Source organism: Rhopalosiphum padi, chromosome 3 (assembly GCF_020882245.1).
Source record: "Rhopalosiphum padi isolate XX-2018 chromosome 3, ASM2088224v1, whole genome shotgun sequence".
In the NCBI taxonomy this organism is placed as follows: Eukaryota; Metazoa; Arthropoda; class Insecta; order Hemiptera; family Aphididae; genus Rhopalosiphum; species Rhopalosiphum padi.
The window spans coordinates 79792696-79811263 of NC_083599.1; the positions used below are offsets into that span (position 1 = coordinate 79792696).

Sequence of the window (18568 nt, forward strand, 5' to 3'; positions counted from 1 at the left end):
ATCTATCACCATTAACTTATTTTACTTAGGTTAGGTATAATATATTTATAATGGTTTTTGTCTTTAAGTTTCATTAGTTTAAATGCTGTCCTTAAAACCAAATATTTATTATGTAAATAATTAAAAAAATTCCTATTTAAAAAAAAAAAAGATAAAATATGCATTATAAATTTTAAAAAATATGCATAGGTATGTGCAAAAAACTTTTAAATTTCAAATCCAGACACCACAAAACAAATTTATAATGAATCAGATTTATTCTATTTGCTTTCTGAACACATTTTTTGCGAATTTGAAATTTGTAAATGCATAATCCTGAGCCCTAATAATTATGTTACAACATTAATATCTTAATAATATAAATAAATAAACATATTTTATATTATCAGAAATGACAACACTGCTGAGAGGATAGCTATGACCGCACCACCCAACCCCGCCAACCAGTGATGCTCCGTCTATGAGTATAAGGTCTATGGTTTTCCCAGTGATTCAAAAAACGAGTGCCACAGAATTGATATCTACCAAATTAGTACCTATGACAATAAACTATTGTACACACAATTTATGGTCTTTCTTCAGATAAAAGATATTAATATTTGAACTACTGGTTTTTAATAAATATAGATAGTAAGATTACGCTACGCAATACCACAGGCAAGCGTCTCTTATTATAACTGCATTTTTAAATAACCGTAATCTGCGAACGGATTATTTAACATGAAAAGTATAAATGCTAAAATTAATTGTAAAAATAGTATTATACATTTCTGGTAATAAACACATGCATTATTTAATCAATAATTGCGGGTATCATTGTATTAATATAGTTTATACACCAGTACACCACTTATTCTTATAATAAATACAATAAAAAAATAGTTAGATTTTAACATGTACCTATTTAAAAATATTCATATAAAATATTTTTAAAAAAAATTATATTTTTTGAAATTATAATGATTCTAACATAAACTAGATCGTAAGTTAGTCAACGAGAATATTGATATTTAAAAAAATTGTAAAAAATCAGCCAATTGACTTAAATAAATGTTTTTACCATATAAATTTTTCTGAAAATCAAATTTACAAATTGGCTATTTTGAATATTTTGGAAATTTTTTTTTATTAATTTTTAAGGTTTTTAATTTCAGTATTAAAAAATAAAAAATAAAAAATTAATACTAAACATGTAGCGCAATTGTCTATGAATTATATTTAAAAGAAATTTTTTAAAAATATTGATTAGAACAAAAGTTATTTCACTTGTCAGATCTCCGTGGGACAACCTGTATGTATTGAATATTGATTGTACAACGCATGCACTACGACAATGGTATTATTAATTAATGAGTAATTCACATTAATACAAACTTTACCTATGGATAACCATGCATTTATCGTATTTGTATTTGAAATAAAAATAATTGTGCGAAGTAAAAGTTTTTAAAAGTTATGATATTGACTTTTTAATTGTTAGGCGGATGCTGTTTTGTTCGTAAAATATTTAAAGCCAAATCTATGGTAAAAATCAGTTTACACAAAAATAAACCTACCAGGTAAGCAATCCAACTTCGCACAACAAATTAATTATTGCGTTATAACTAAAATACTAAAATATGGCCGATCGGCGCAAATTGTTACGGGGCAAACTGTTATAATGTTAAATATTAATATCATAGTAAAATTTGATAATATTTTAAATAAATTTGTTTTAGTCTTTGTATACATTTAATTATTAATTTATTGTTAGTTTATTTATTGATTGTTACAATGATCAGAAATTATAAAAGAAAAACCAATTTTGGAACTACACCTCAACATATTTATGACAAAGCAGTAAAAGAAGTAAATGATGGTAACATGACACTGAGAGCTGCAGCTAAAAAATATAATGTCAATGTGATGACTTTACAGCGATACAAAATTAAAATATCTGATCCTAGTGAGTAATTTAAGTTTATTTAATTTGTATTTTTCTTTATCAATAATAATTGGTACCTATCTATATTAATTGTTAGATATTAAAGTACCAGCTTCCATTGGATGGCCTAAGCACACAGTATTTACACACAATCAAGAAACAAAGTTGATTTATTTATATAAAGCAGTCATCGAGAATATATTTTGGACTTTCTGGAACAGATCTCAGGAGTTTGGCTTTTCAATTTGGAAAGGCAAATAATGTTAAAATGCCTGATAATTGGTACAATAATTGTAGTGCTGGTGAAGATTGGTTATATTGTTTTTAAAAACGAAATAAAGATTTGTCATTAAGAACACCTCAAGCAACAAGTTTAAGTAGAGCAACTAGCTTTAATAAACATAATTTCAAATCATTTTTTGAAAATTTATGTAAACTATATGATCTTTTAAATTTGAACCACATAATATTCGTAACGTTGATAAAACTGGAGTTACTACTATCCACAGGCCATCTAAAATTTTAGTTGTTAAAGGAACTAAATAAGTTGAAGCTATAACATCTGGAGAAAGAGGAACACTTGTAACTGTAGCATTAGCTGTCAGTGCTATAGGTAATACGGTGCATCTTATGCTTCTTTTTCTTCGAAAAAAAATGAAACCATGGTTTTTAACAAATAGTCCAGTTAGGTTTATAGGAAATGCCAATTCATCAGGTTGGATGACAGGAGATTATTTTCTAATATTTATTAAACATTTTTGTAAAAATATAAAGCCATCCATTGATCAACCTATTCATTTACTTTTGGATAATCATGAGTCTTATTTAAATATTGAAGTACTCAAATTTTGTAAATTAAATGATATTGTACTATTATCATTCCCCCCACATTGTTCGCATAAATTACAATCATTGGACTGATCTGTGTTTAGATCTTTTAAAATAGCCATACATAAATTTATGATTCATGGATGAGAAATAATCATGGTAGACCAGTGTCTATCTATGATATTCCATTAATTGTTAAACAGGCATTACCCGTGGCTGCAACTATGTCTAATATTCAATCTGGGTTTAGAGTATCTGGTATATGGCCTTATAATCCAGATATATTCACTGATGGAGAATTTCTACCTAGTTATATTACTGATCGACCACAAGAAACAAATAATTTAAATACTACCACTGATGAAACTAATTAAAATAATATTAATGAACTACCAATTCAAAGTCCTTCCACTTCACAATTACAAATCATTCAAACTCTTCAACCATGTGATAATTATATATCACCAGAACAAATAAGACCATTCCCAAAAGCTGGTATCCGTATAATAAATAGTTAAGTTCAAAGAAGAAAAAGAAAATCAACTATTCTCACAGATACCCCTGAAAAAGAAAAAATCCAAAATGAACATAATGCTAGAGAAGAAAAGAAAAACAAGGTCAAACCAATAATAGTATGCAAAAAATTAAAATTTGATAAACGAGATGACTCAGAGGATGAAACATTTTGTCTGATGTGTAATGGACCATATTCTCAATCAAGAGCTTCGGAAAAAGATTGGATTCAATGCTTACAATGTAAACTTTGGGCACATGTGAAGTGTACAACTAAAAAAAATCTATTAACTTTTACCTGTGCAATATGCTTAACAGACTAATTTTTACTTTTAAGAAAGCAATAACTTAATTTTTAATTTGAATTAATTACAGTTCTTATTTAGGTTGTATTTGATTTTTAACAATATGTTAAATTCACAATATAAATATATATACATTATAAGATAGGTTAGATATAGATAAGTTTTATGAGGAAAACAACTCACAATTTTTATATTTTAATAATATTAATTAAAAAATAATAATATTAATCATGAAAGTAATTAGTTATTTTTATTTATTAAGTTTAAAAAGAAATTTTAAATTTTATACCAGTTATATAACATATTGTTTAATTTTATATTAATGAATTTTATTTGTTTTTTATTGTTATTAAATATTAAATTAGTTATGACAAACTATTAAAGTTATTAACTATATTTATTATGCTCAAGAGGAAGCTAACTTTTAAATTTTTTTCTCAAATTTTATCTTATTAGGTATAAAGTTATATTTTGTTCTATTGTTATGCTTATGTTATTTTTTGAAATGTTTTTTCTGTTATACTTGCTTTTATTATATACAGGGTGATTTTTTTATCGAAGAACACTCATTATTTCAAAAAGTATTCAATTTTTTCAATTTTTTTTTTTTTCAAAATTTTTAGTTTTATGCTTTTCTAAAACTATGTATAATTTTTATTTTTTTCACTTTAATATTTAATAGTGAAATCACTATCAACTTTTGATTTTCAAATGGCAACCTATACTTAAAATGTTATAAAATAGTAGGGATATTTTTTTTATGAATCCTAACGTTTAAATTACTATTTTTCATTTAACCGTTCGCGAGTTATAGCTGCTCAAAGTTGGGTGGTTTGAGGTTTTTAGGTGTTAGTCCCAAAGGTTATTACGGCTGTGCAGTGGCGCCGAACCATATTTTAACAAGGTGGGCCATTGGTTGGTTAAAATTTATACGCACCACCACCCCCCTTTACAAAACTACCTCGTGGGGGGCTTTGCCCCCCACACCCCCGAACAACACTTGTATCCTATTCCAGCAGTTCTCAGTCTTTTTGAGGACGCGACTCCCTATAATTTTTTGGACTAAGCACACAATAAATTATAAATTTTATTATTAAAGTTATATATATTGGCAACCTCCAGTTTGAGACCACATTCCATATTAATATTTTATTTTTAACTTCTATTACTCTTCTTAATTTTCACTCAATACACTTTGATGTCTCATGTTCCATAATATGCCACGAACTACGTTAGTTTAGCCATCTAATCTAATGTGGCAATGTATATAATGTATAAAAAATTAACATAATTATAAATATTATATTTTACATATTAAGCATTTATACTATTATATCAAAAACTATTAGTTATAAGTTAATTACATTAAATACATTATAATATCACTAGATAATAGTATGCAAACATTACAAAGAAAATAAATACCTATGAAATTAATAGCTACTATTACAATATATTATAAGTTTTAATTAATAGAAAAGAGAATTAAATAGTTTTAATTATTATAATAATAGACAAAAAATTATATTTTATTATCTATTATACGTATAGTATAATTAAGTTAACAGTTTTGTCAGGACTGAACTGTATGATGCTATTTGCTGTATAATGTCGTTTGGATCAACTGAAATATCTTTTTCACACGACATTATCATCAGTCCTTCAAGTCTATTTTCACACATAGTACTTCTAAGACGTGTTTTGATCAGCTTTAGTTTTGAAAACGCTCTCTCTGGTGAAGCACTTGATATTGGTAGTGTGAGGGCTATGCTTAGAGCTATGTATAGTGAAGGAAATATATCATTTAAACCTGTCTTACAGCATACATTGTATATTGTATGTATAGTTCCCTCAGTTTCACTGTTAAAATCATCATCGTCACTGTTTTGACTATTTTCTGTATCAGAATGGAGTACATCTATAATATCTTCTTTTTGTTTGTGTAATTTTTTTGGTAGGGTTACAGAATTTTCTAATTTCAAATAAACACTTGCAAATTGTATATACTCTTTTCTCAAATTTTCTGCAGTTACAAATTTTCCATACACTTGCTCGAAACCGTTAAATGCATCAGCAGGAATATTTGCTGATTTTGTTATTTCTACTAATCGTTTCTTTTGAAAAAGAGCTAAATCTTTGATTAAAGGTATTGAACATTCATTAAACCTCTCTGATAATTGAGTATTAACAATGTCTATAATAATGAAGTAGGTGTTTATTTTAAAATTTTGAATTGGATTTTGACTCTGCTGTTCATCCAATGTCATATCTCCGGCCATAACCTTTTTACGTCTCATGCGAGTTTGAATAAGAGGGGTTATATAAAACTCATCATTTTTTGATGTAATAAATTCTTCTTTTTCTTTCAACAAGACATGGAATTCATTTTCACTTCTAAGTGATAGAATTTTTTTTTCGACACATTTGACATATGAAACAGCAGCCAATAAATCAATATTTTTGCCTTGCAAAAATAAACTCAAAGGGCTAATAATATCAAAAAAATTTTTAAATGTCAATCCAGTTAATACAAAGCGTTCTGATAACATATATTCATATAAACTTTTAGCTTTTACACAACACATTCGATCTGAAGTAATGTCATCTTGCAAGTAGTTTAATGTATCTAAAATTGAGTCATAAGTATAAAATATAGTTTGTAATGCAGTAGAATGTGATGACCATCTAGTAGTATCGACTCTTTCCAACCTGCGTAAAGGTTTACCAGGATAACGTTTAGTTTGGTATTCAGAATATAGACTTGTACGTTTTTTACTACTACCGATAAAATCATAGAGAGTTTCTAAATTACCAAATAAATCTCTGGCTTCAGTACAACTGCTAACAGCATCAACAATAACAAGACTTAATCGATGTGCCCAACACCAAACATATGTTGCACTAGGATTTTGTTGTTTTATTATCGCCTGGAGACCATTGTATACACCCCTCATTGATGCCGCTCCATCATATGATTGACCTATAAGATGTGTTTTCCATTCAATGTTCATTTCTTTACATATTTCTTCGATTAACAAAAAAAGTTGTTGACCTGTAGTCATCACAGTTTCTCGTACAGCTACTAGTCTTTCATTCACTATACAATTTTCTGAGTCTTTATTAATATACCGAAAAACTACAGATACTTGTTCTTTTTTTGAAACATCAAATGTTGTATCTAATGATATGCTAAAAAACCTTGCATTTAAAATTTCTTTTTGTATAGTATTTTTAATGTTTGTAGAAATAGCTTGGATAAATTGATTTTGACGTTGCCATGATAAGAAATTGTTCATTTTTCTTCCCTTTAATTTTACTTCAATAATATATGCTGATAATGCTGGGGAGTATTTAGCTAACAGTAAAGCTAAATCTTTAAAATTTCCTGTCAATTTTTCATTCCAGCCTTCTCTGTGGCCACGGAATGGAAGACAATGCCTCCCAAGAAACAATGTAATATCAATTAAGTGATGCATAATTTGTTTATTAAAAACAATATTCGCATTTTTTTTTTTCATTTAATGATTTGATTAAAGGAAAAGCTGCTTCTTTACACATCGCTTTAATAGATGCCATTACATGTGCTTCAGAAGTTTCATGAATAACTATTTTTAGTATTCCATTTTTCCAGTTGCAAATGCCTTCATTTACCCAGTTGGTTTTATAATTATTTCCAAATAGAGCACAAAATAGACAATACAATTTGTTTTTAGTCAAAGAATATGATAACCATTTTCTACGCACAACTTCACCACTGGCTATTGTCTTCCAGTACCAATTCTCATGAAAAGATCGACCATGGGAGTCTATTGGAAAACATCTATTTTCCAATTCATTTGCAGTTGGTTGTGCTGCTCCAGTTTTAAAAAAATGATCAATCAATTCAGGACTTAATTTTTTGACATGACTAAAGACTGCTGGATCATTTCCAAATTTAAGCACTAAAACAAAGTATCAAGATATTATTTATGCACAAAATTCCCAAATGAAAATACATTAATAAAATATCCTTACATTGGTTTTCTGCCAAATTCTCTGTAACACCCAGTTTAAAATTATCATTGGTTTCAATTTATAAAGCAACACCTAATTAACAAACTATTTTTAGTTAGTAGGTATTAGTGATTTTCTACTATGTGAATTGTGCAATAACCTATCAATATTTAATACTATTATCTACTAAATATATCAGCCATGCAAATAAAAATTCCAAATTAATGTATTATTTCAAATAACTTCAGTTGGAACTAATTTATTAAGCAGCTATTAAAATATAATTCTCACATAAATGTTATTTACTTACTTACCACTATTAAGTAATTAATAATATGTTATTATTAGTTTTAGTTAACCTGTATTAATTAATATTTAATTACACAATATACAACACATGTCCACAGTTAAATAAAATATTTAAATTAACAAATATAACCAATAAACAACATTTTTAAAAAGCTAAACTTCAGAGATTGATGGTTCAATAAATGAAACTATTATTTTATCAAAAACTTTTAGTTGTTATTGTGTTTAATTTGTTATTATATATTTATATAGTAATAAATATATTAACTATGAAGACAATAATCAATAATTAAAATAATAATTTATTATTATTGAAAAAATTAAACAACAATTACCTATTAAAACACTTAACCATACATTTTATCATATAAGTTAGATAATAATATCATGTATTTTTAATAAGTAGCTACACCTATTATTTACAAGTTTTAAATTTTTATACTTATTATTTGTTTTAATTTATATTTATATAAGATGTTTAAAACTAATAACTAATAAGTAGACAAATAAACATATTATTTATTGGTAACAAATGATAATTATTAAAACCCATGTATTACATAATACAAATTAATTTAATTTAAATTCTAGATTGTTACATTAACATTCTAATTTAAATTATTAAATATAGACAGCAGAAAACAAATATATCTAAAACAAATAAAAATATTACACATATTAGTTACATACATGATATATTTAATAACCATTAAAATCTAATGAATATACAATTATTGTACTTTATTTATATAACTAATTGAAAATTAAAATCACCTTCATTGACTGTAGGAAAAGGTATTTCAGCAAGATATTTATCTGGATTTTCATTACTTACTACAGTTGTAACATTTTCTTGACCATTAATTTTTTCTTGAATATTAAACCAAACATTTTTAATATAGATAGTTTGTAACGCAAAATAATTCAAAATAAAGTTACCTTCATAGACGATATCATTGGTCATAGCATTCAAACAAATTTCATGTGCATTACTATTGGCTACTACATTTTCAATAATTTTTTGACCTTAAATGGTTTTTTTTTTTATTATTATGATTTAACACAGTAAATATTTACAAAAATAATATAAGACTAAATTACCTTCATTTGTCATCACATCTAAAGTAATTTTTGTTGTATCTTTTTGAACATCCAACGTTTTAGAATTATCTTGATCTTTTAAGTAAATTTAAAATTTAAATACTCACGTTTAATTATTTTTAACATAATAATATAATGTACCTATAGAAAACTAAAATTACCTGAAACTGCAGCACATTTTGTTTCAACTGAATTTCTTGAATTAGTTGGATTGAAAAACTTGGTAATATTAGTACAGTTATTTTGAGATGCTGAATAGCTCAATTTAATTCTTTTACTTTTGCATGATTTTTTGTGCCTTGACCAATTTGTACTGTTCATAGGGCCTCTTTTTCTACCACAATCACACACACTGTTCATGATTCACACAGATTTAAACTTTAACTTTTAAACAGCAAAATTTAATCTAAACATTCTAAACTCATCTAATCACCTTCAACGGCTTAAAGTAGTTCAAATATCAAATAATAATATAATTTTCAACAAAAATATTCCCAAAATAAAAAAACCATATTCTATGGTTAAAATAAATATTATTTACATTACTACCAACTGTTAAATATATCATAATTGTTAACTGATAATTGATAACTAATAACATTAGGTATCCATGTTTATAAAATAAAATATTATAAATGATAAATGAATATATTTTACATGGTTTAAATTGTATACTGCAATCTATAAATATATAATAGTCAATGGACTAGTGTATGACGTATACTACGTGTATACCATACGGCGTATATACTGTTTTTATCTTTATAATAATTAATAAGCTAAATTATAGAACATTAGCTTATACTTTATATATTATTATAAATTATAATCAAGTTATCAACCTCATTCTTCAGTGGCTCAGACACCCACCCATTAAAAGAAGGGTGGCAATCGCCACCCTTGACTTATGGTTTCGGCGCCACTGCGGCTGTGAGACATTGATTAGAACACAATTATTATTTGCAAAGACCAGTAGTTCAAGTTATAAATCGTTATTGTTCGACCAAAGGTACTAATATCGTTTTAGTTTAATTTGTACCTCCTACTACCTACATGAATACAGAATACGAACTATGGACTATCGTCGACTATGGCACTATATCCGTAATATTAAAGATTATGATTAATAATAAATCAGATGAAACAGATCTTATCATTTTAAATTTTTATTATCGTGGTTTTATTATGATAACAATATCATAATATCAAAATACCTCCTATATAAACCACGTGACAAATGATAATACTTTAATCACAGATAAACTCTCATCGAACCAAACCGTTGGTATTCCCAATAAAAATAAATACAAATGTTTACTTTTCAGTGCTATGGCCTATGCTAATATGCCAAATAATGTCCTATAACTTTTAAACAAAAAAATATAAAATTCGTGTGACATTTAGTTTAATAAGTTTAATTTAAGTCGTCTTTTCTGTGATTGAAAATTCAATTATTTTATTACTTTCATTGCTAACGTAAAGAGTAAACACGTCATACGCCAACATTCATAATATAATTAAATATTGAAACATATTTTATTCTCTAATATAATGTTGTTAAATAAGTAAAAATTATAATAAATATGATGGGTAATCATAAGTAGTTTTTTATGACGTATTTTGTTTAACTATTTATTTAAACCTAAGTTTAATTTAAATTGGTATTACACATGTGAATACTACTTGACGACCTATCAGGAACTTGGAATAATTTATTGGTAAGTTTTACTAATTTTGTAAAAAGCTTTAAAAATTATAGTAAATAATAATAATGTATTTAAAAAATTTTAATTTCAGTTTTATCAGTTCTATACAATTTTTGGTCAAATGTATATCAATAGACAATATTATAGATCTATTATGTATTATTTATAAGTTGATAATACATAGCTTGTTTTAAAATCAAGTTGAATTTTAACTATACAGCTATTGGCTTCAATTAATCCAGAATGTTTGTTGCATACTAAAATTCTAAGATAATTACAAGCATGTACTAAGAATATTCATGGACATACAACTTGAAGAATATACATATAATACTACAATTGTATTTAGAAAAATTGAGAACAATGTGAAAACTAAAATAATACTGTTAAGGCTATTGGATGCCAGTCAATTTTTCTGTCAAAAACTACCCATTTAACTTCAAACGGTGCGATCATTGTATTGAAGTGATAATACTTTTGAAAACTAATTTGAATTCGGCATGAAGTCTACTTGAGATCGGTCGGACTACTTTTTTTAATTTTGACCTTAAAATTTCACAAATTTGATTTACATTTTTTGAAAAATATTAAATATTGTAGTAGTGTTTAACAAATATTATTTAATAAAACTGAAAAAGTGGCCTGACCGATCTCAAGTATACTTCACGCTGAATTCAGATTAATTTTCAGAAGTGTTATCGCATCAATACAACGATCGGACTGATTGAAGAAAAATTGGTAGTTTTTGACGGAAAAAATGTACGAATCCTGAACAGTAGCTGTTTTAACCGACTTGTGCGTGTGCGTACGAGAGTCACCCTCGTTGGTTTTTCTAACAATAGTCAATACGTTACGCGGTCTCCGATAAGGCGATAACGCAATATCTGGTTTTATACACAATACACAAATAGGTGAATCATTATTATAATCGATAACAATAATATTATTGTGTATGAATTGAAGACCTGGGGGCAATAACCAGACATGTCCTTTTTTTATTTTTATTCAGAAAACAAAAAAAAACATTAAAAATTCAAATTTTTAAAATTGGTAGATTTAAGTTTTAGGGTACATACAACGTATACACTTATAAGTAATGCTTTACTTTTAATAATAATTTAAGGAAGTAATAAAAACTTGTTTGAACATATCTTATTGTTGCACCAATCGATTCAGTTTTTGTTCCTATTTTATTACGTGAAAATGTGATTTTGACCAAAACATGGACATATCTTGTTGTTGACCCCAGGTCTTCAATTGAACTAATGTAAAACATTATGAAATATAATTCTGTGATCAACGACATTGAACGTTATTTGTCAAATAAACAGTCAAAAAATAAAAAAAGTCTAGTAAAACTACTGTAAAACTTTCCTTTCTTTACCCCTCTCTTTATATACATACAAATTCATATCACTTCCATAAACCATATTTATGACATTAGGCATTTTCTTGTTTATTAATTAAACAATTTATAGTTGACAAATCACTACTTGCAATTAAATAAAAATCTTTTGCCAACATATTGTGTATATGGATACGTAACTGAGCATCCGTGTCCATACTTTTACGAAATGTTGAAGCATTTTTATCAAAAGTTATAAAGTATAAGACCATAAAGATTAAGCGTTAACCAAAGAAAAAAGATTAAGTCATATCTATAAAAGATAGTCAAAAACCTATGTATTATTAAACCGGCCGCTTGGAAGCCACATTTTATTTTAGCGGTCAGTAAACCGCATACTACTTATGACAGCCAGTTGCGTTATTTATTTGAAACCTACAAGTTTTCGGACTTTCAGTTATAATTAATTGTGTGCTTTTATTTTAATCGTTGATTGTTTTAAATTAAATTAATTAACATGGAAAATATACGGCTCAAGAAAAAGCCACCATTAAGCAGAAGAAAAAAAAATAAAGGCAATACATTGACACTGTTGCAAAACCGAATAGTATCTACAATTGATACGGTTAGTATTTGCATCTCTATAATACAACATAACATTTTTTATAGCATAACATTTTATCCAAACACGAAAATAGCGAAATATTCAACAGTACTTGATAATGTGTTTTTTTAAATTTTTAGAGCACACAAAATTCAAAAAATGTGAATGTGCCTACACCTACAGCTGCTCATTTTTTATCTCCATCAGCATTTAACCAAAATTGTATTGCACATAAAGAGATAAAATTATTGAACAAGGATCTACACAGGTACTTAGGTATCACAAAATACTATGTATTACACGTTTAAATAAATTGCTCAGTACAACTAATACAACATAAATATGTAGGTATCTAATTGGTTGAAACGTAATTTTTACTTTTATATTTTTAGAAACCTTGTTGATGATAGTTTTGAAAACGATTTTTTATCATTATTACCAGAAAATCTCGTAAATGATAGTTGTGATAATTACAACCTTAAATTATCTTCACCCAATAATTTGGATGAAGAGAATAACAAGTTAGTAAATTTATCTATAAATTATATAGTTTATGTCCAAATTATCAAAGGGTTTATAAATAAATATTTTAGTATAGTTAATATTTACAATAGTTCGGACTTAAACTTTTTTTGTTTATTATAGTACAAAATTAATTTACATATTAGCGATTTATTTCAATGTATCTTTATTATTTTAGACATTTTTTAAGTGGTTGAAGAATTATTAATATTAACTATTTTTTGAATAGTTTACAATCAAACACGAATTATTCAATTATAGTATTCAAAATCTTGTTTTTAAATCAGAAATAAAAAAGGGCTTTTTTTCTGAATTTCATTTTGAATGCAACCTGTGCAAAAAAAAAGAAGTTATATTTTCCGAACCGCCAGACATAAGCGAATCTTTGTCTATTAACGCAGCAATTGTTACTGCGGCAGTAAATACTGGACAAGGATTTATAAACTTGGAACAATTTTCATCCATATTAGATATGCCATGTATGAGTAATAAGACTTATCAAAAGTACCATCCGGTTTTAGCCAAACAAACCGAAAATACCGCGTGGGAATCTATTGAGCTGGCTGGTAAGGAAGAAGCAAGACTTGCTGTTGAAAATGGTGACATAAATAGTGATGGTATACCTATGATCACTGTAGTTGCAGATGGTGCCTGGTCAAAACGATCTTATAAACATAATTACAACGCATCATCTGGTGTTGTAAGTATTATCAATGATTATATATATAGTAAATTATTATGTATCAGAGTTGGGAAAAATATTATCTAAATAATTATTTAAATAAAATATTATAAGAATGATTTTTTTAAAATTATTTGAATAAAAATGTAATTGAATAATTTTCAAACATAATGCTAATACAAAATACAAATATAATCGAATGATGCTCAACTCTGATAATACTAATAAATAATATTGTATTATTATTATTTATTAATAATATATAATATAATAATAATATATTATTACTATAATAAAGTAGTAAAAATAGTTTATTATATATCTATTATATAAACAATGTTATTATCTATGTAAAATAAATTTAAAAATTTTAAAAATGTCTGTCTATTTTTTAGGCATGTATTGTAGGTTATCGAACTAAAAAGGTATTATTTATTGGAGTTCGCAATAAATATTGCAGTATTTGCCAAAAAGCTTGTGCAAATAATAAAGACCCACCTGTACATTTGTGTTACAAAAATTGGAATGGTACTAGTACAGCAATGGAAGCTGATATAATAGTTGAGGGTTTTCGCCAGAGTATTCCAATGCATAATATAATTTACCACAAACTTATTAGAGATGGAGATTCTAGTGTTTTAAAAAAAAATTATGTTAGCAAAACCGTATGGAAATAACTTAGATGTAAAAAGATTGAATGTATCAACCACATACTCCGAAATTATTTAAATAGACTAGTAGATATAGCGACTAAACGGAAGAGCTCTAACGGTAGTGTTGTACCAGGATTACTTAGGAAAAACTTAAAAGAAAAGCGATTAAAACTGAGGTAATCACTTCATTCACCTTTTAATTATAATTTCTTATATCATTACTCAATATTTGATGCTAGATGTGCTGTGACAAACGCAATTAAATATCGTATGAAAATGATGAAAATGGATTGTCCAACAAATTATAAAGTAGCACTTTTAAAAGAAGACATAGATAATGGACCATACCATGTTTTTGGTTGTCATGATAAGTGTGCTAGGTCGTTAGAAGTCTAATTTAAATTGTGTATAAATAAAAAAATAAAAATTATAATAGTTATTATTTTTAAATTTTTAGTTATTTTTGTACTGGAGTCAAACCAGGTGAAATAAATTTAATTCCTTAAATGGAACAATGTGGCAAGATATAATTTCGGCAAAAAACCTTGTTGCTCACCATAGTGAAAGTTTAATTTTTTTTGTAAATAATAATTGCGTGGAAAATTATAATAGTATTGTAGCTAAATATACAGGTGGTAAACGAATCAACTTTTCGTTAAGGGGTAAAAAAAACAATTTAAACATTTAAATAAATATATTTTTACGATTATTTGTGGTCAATTATTTATTTTCATAGGATCATACCAGACTCGCTGTGTTACTGCTGTAACAGCATATAACTATGGACCAAGTTATATTAGATACCTCCATAAAAAAAGCCACTAATTACAGTCCAGGAATGTACACAAAAAAATTTATAAAAAGAAATATAAATTCACGAAATAAATCTACCCAAAGGAGATTACTTTTTGGTCAGTCTATAAGGTTCGTTTAACCAATTCTTAAAATTTTCTGGTTATAGATACCTAAACTATATTCAACTTAATTGTTAAACACTTTTTATAGAAATTCATCTAAAAAAAACATTTCACAAGGGCCAGATGAGGAATATGGAGTCGTTCACACTGAAAGTGAAATTATTGATATGCCATATGATGAATATGAAACAAAAAAAGCCTGTTTCTTAAAAAAGTTAGAACTCTCGTCCGAACAGTTACAACTTTTAGAACGAAATACAGCGGACCAATTAAAATGCGACGAATGGCGACGAGAACGAAAACTAAGACTCACAGCTTCTAATTTCGGTAAAGTCGCAAAATTAAGAAACACGACTTCCCGTGCAAGTACCGTGAAATATATTCTTTATGAGTTGTTTAGTGGAATTGCAGCTACAATGTACATTACGTAACAATTACATTTTTATATCTTAAAAATCAGTTTTGTTAATAATGACTTGTTAATTTTTTTTTTACTTTTATTTAGGTATGGCATTCAAAATGAACCTTTAGCAAAAGAAGCTTTGGAAATTAAACTTGGAACAAATATTATGCCATGTGGTCTGTTTGTTGATAAAAAATTAACATTTTTAGCAGCTAGCCCGGACGGTTTGATTGACAATAATTCCCTTATATAAATTAAATGTCCAGCGTCAATAAAAGATTACACACCACAAGAAGCTTTCGAAAATAAAAAATTGAAGTTTATGAATCTTATTGAAGGAGAATTAAAATTAAAAACTTCTCACGATTATTACTACCAAGTACAGGGGCAATTACACATTACTGATAGAAAATATTGTTACTTTGCCGTATGGACTCCTGAAGGTATTATTTAGTTTTATATTATTATTTTATAGCTTATAATATTACTAGCTATCCTAATCTGGCATTGCCGGGATTTAGTTTGCCATGGCTGAGAGAAATAATATTTAAAATTTTATTTTTTTCCCTAGGAATGATTGTTGATAAAATAATTAAAAACAATGAATTTTGGAAGAAAATTGAGCCTCTTTTAATAAAATTTTACATGGACTGCTTGCTCCCGGAGTTAATAGACTCGCGTTTTGACAGAGGACTTCCTTTAAGGACTGGTTTATAGTACCATTTTTTACTAATATTTTGTAATAAATATATTTTATATTTCTATAACACTATGTTGAATATATCATTGTAAAAAGTAATGTTTATTTAAATTACTTAAGTATTTATATATAATTTTTGAGTAAACAGATTTTGTAAAAAATATAGTTTGGTTGAAATAACTAGTAGCTGCTAATATTCAAATGAATATTACCAAATGGTAAAGTAAATAGAAAAGTAATCTTACATCTATATTCTATAATACTATTAACACTACAAGTATATTATATTATTTATATTTAAAAACTAGGTGTCAAAAAAAAATTTTAGGGTCATTAATAATATGCTTAATTACTTCAGATAATTTTTTTTTTTTGTAATCCTAAATAAATAGAACCAATAAGTAAATTATTTTATTATAAGGCGAATGACCTATATTATGCGACGTACGGTTGCTACAATTATTAGAATCCGCGATAAACGAAAAACTGGTTATTATTGTTTTCATTGTCAACAGACAACAATGAATTGGACCGGTGCGTTGACGGGAGGGTGTAAGATAATAACACTCACACTAATGTTCATTTACTACGCACACAACGACAACGCGTAACAGAGAAAAATCAAAAATTGCCTACCTACAACTCCTTAATTACGGCCGGTACCCAATCGCCTTAAGGGGGTCGGAGCCGGACATTTATTAAGGAGTAAAATTTAGGCAATTATATTCGCATGTTGTATCGGTCGCGAGCGGGTCGTGAATGTGTGTGAGTGTGTAAATCGATATTAGTGTGAGTGAGTTATAATTAGCGTGAGATATCGGCGGCGCTTGGATTGTGCATTTGTGTGAGTGTGTATAAATCTATAATAGTCCGCGCGTTATCTTTCCATAGAAATTATATTATTATGTTATTAGTGTTATTACTAATTTTTATTCCGTGTCACTATTATTATTATCAACCGGCAAACACAATTTTGCGTACTTCATTGCGATTTGTATCTATTTATTTTATTTTATCGCAAATAATTGAAGACATGGAATGCAAGAAAAAGTATGCAAATAAAAAAAAAACCGTATCAACTTATCGAAAGAAAAAAGGTATCAAAAAAAAGCGGTAAGTACAATAAGTACATTATTTAATTTACCTATAATAAAAAGAATACAGATACTGTACAGTGTACATTGAATATTATTGTGAACAAATTAATTAATTAATTTACACGTGAAATGTTAAAATGTTCATGAAATATTAATTATTTGTTTTATTTATGTTTAGTATTTTGGAAAAAGTTAATCATTTTTCATATGATGCAACACAAGATAAACCGGATAAACCATGTTGTTCTAAAACATTAGATGTACTATCAACTCATTCTAGAGAAGAAATTATAACTGATAGTTTAAATCAGTTGTATGTTATTTTTTTAAATTTATATTTAGAAACTTTAAAATCATATTATTTATTACATCGAAATTTGTATTTTCTTTGTGTATATATTGCGTTGTATTGCATTTAGCTATGATCACCTCATTTGGTACAGCTACTTCATCCAAAAGGGATTTAAAGGTTACAGTAGAAAAAATATTCCTTATGTACTTTGTGTGGGGGGGGGTGTCTCCAAAGTTTTTAAAAACGAAAAAAAATATATTGATTTTACAATGATAAGTTTTATTTTTATTTGTTTATTTTTTAAATAACACTTCAATTTTCAAATCAGATATAGTTGGTACTTTCGGGGAGTCAAAATCAAAAATTCCTAACATTTTTATGTGTCGGGGAAAAATAATTATGGAAAAACGGAAATTAAAAGTTTTTGACAAAATCAATTTTTTTTCTTTACACAATATAATTTTCAAAATATTTCGCCTATTTTGAAGTTTTCTATAGGCATTTGAAATATTTTGAAAATACGTAGGCACACATTTTTTTAGCGTTTAAGTTTTACGTTTTTTTTTGTTTTTAGATTTAATGTTAAAGGTCGTCGTATAGTTGATATTGGTTATTTATTTGCAAAAATTGCTAAAATCAATCATCAACCATATGGTTGTAATTTTAGTAATTTA

General features: G+C 26.7%; 1 protein-coding gene across 1 annotated transcript; it reads right to left on the reverse strand.

Annotated features, from left to right (window-relative positions):
• Window positions 1–5126: 5126 nt before the first annotated feature.
• LOC132926019 (zinc finger MYM-type protein 1-like) lies at window positions 5127–9333 on the reverse strand. Its single transcript, XM_060990369.1, has 6 exons — window positions 9135–9333; window positions 8974–9048; window positions 8647–8742; window positions 7585–7605; window positions 7127–7511; window positions 5127–7008 (listed from the first exon to the last, which is right to left on the reverse strand). Exons 1-6 carry the CDS (start codon window positions 9331–9333, stop codon window positions 5127–5129), a joined length of 2658 nt encoding a protein of 885 aa, XP_060846352.1.
• Window positions 9334–18568: the final 9235 nt, after the last annotated feature.

Bases quoted from the DNA above. Each gene is read 5' to 3' on its own strand.
- LOC132926019 (XM_060990369.1), bottom strand. From the start codon at position 9,333: ATGAACAGTGTGTGTGATTGTGGTAGAAAAAGAGGCCCTATGAACAGT. The intron at 9,049-9,134 runs GTAATTTTAGTT...TTTACTTAAAAG, and splicing joins AAAATGTGCTGCAGTTTCAG to ATCAAGATAATTCTAAAACG. The intron at 7,009-7,126 runs GTGTAAAGAAGC...GTTTCTTGGGAG, and splicing joins ATGGCATCTATTAAAGCGAT to GCATTGTCTTCCATTCCGTG.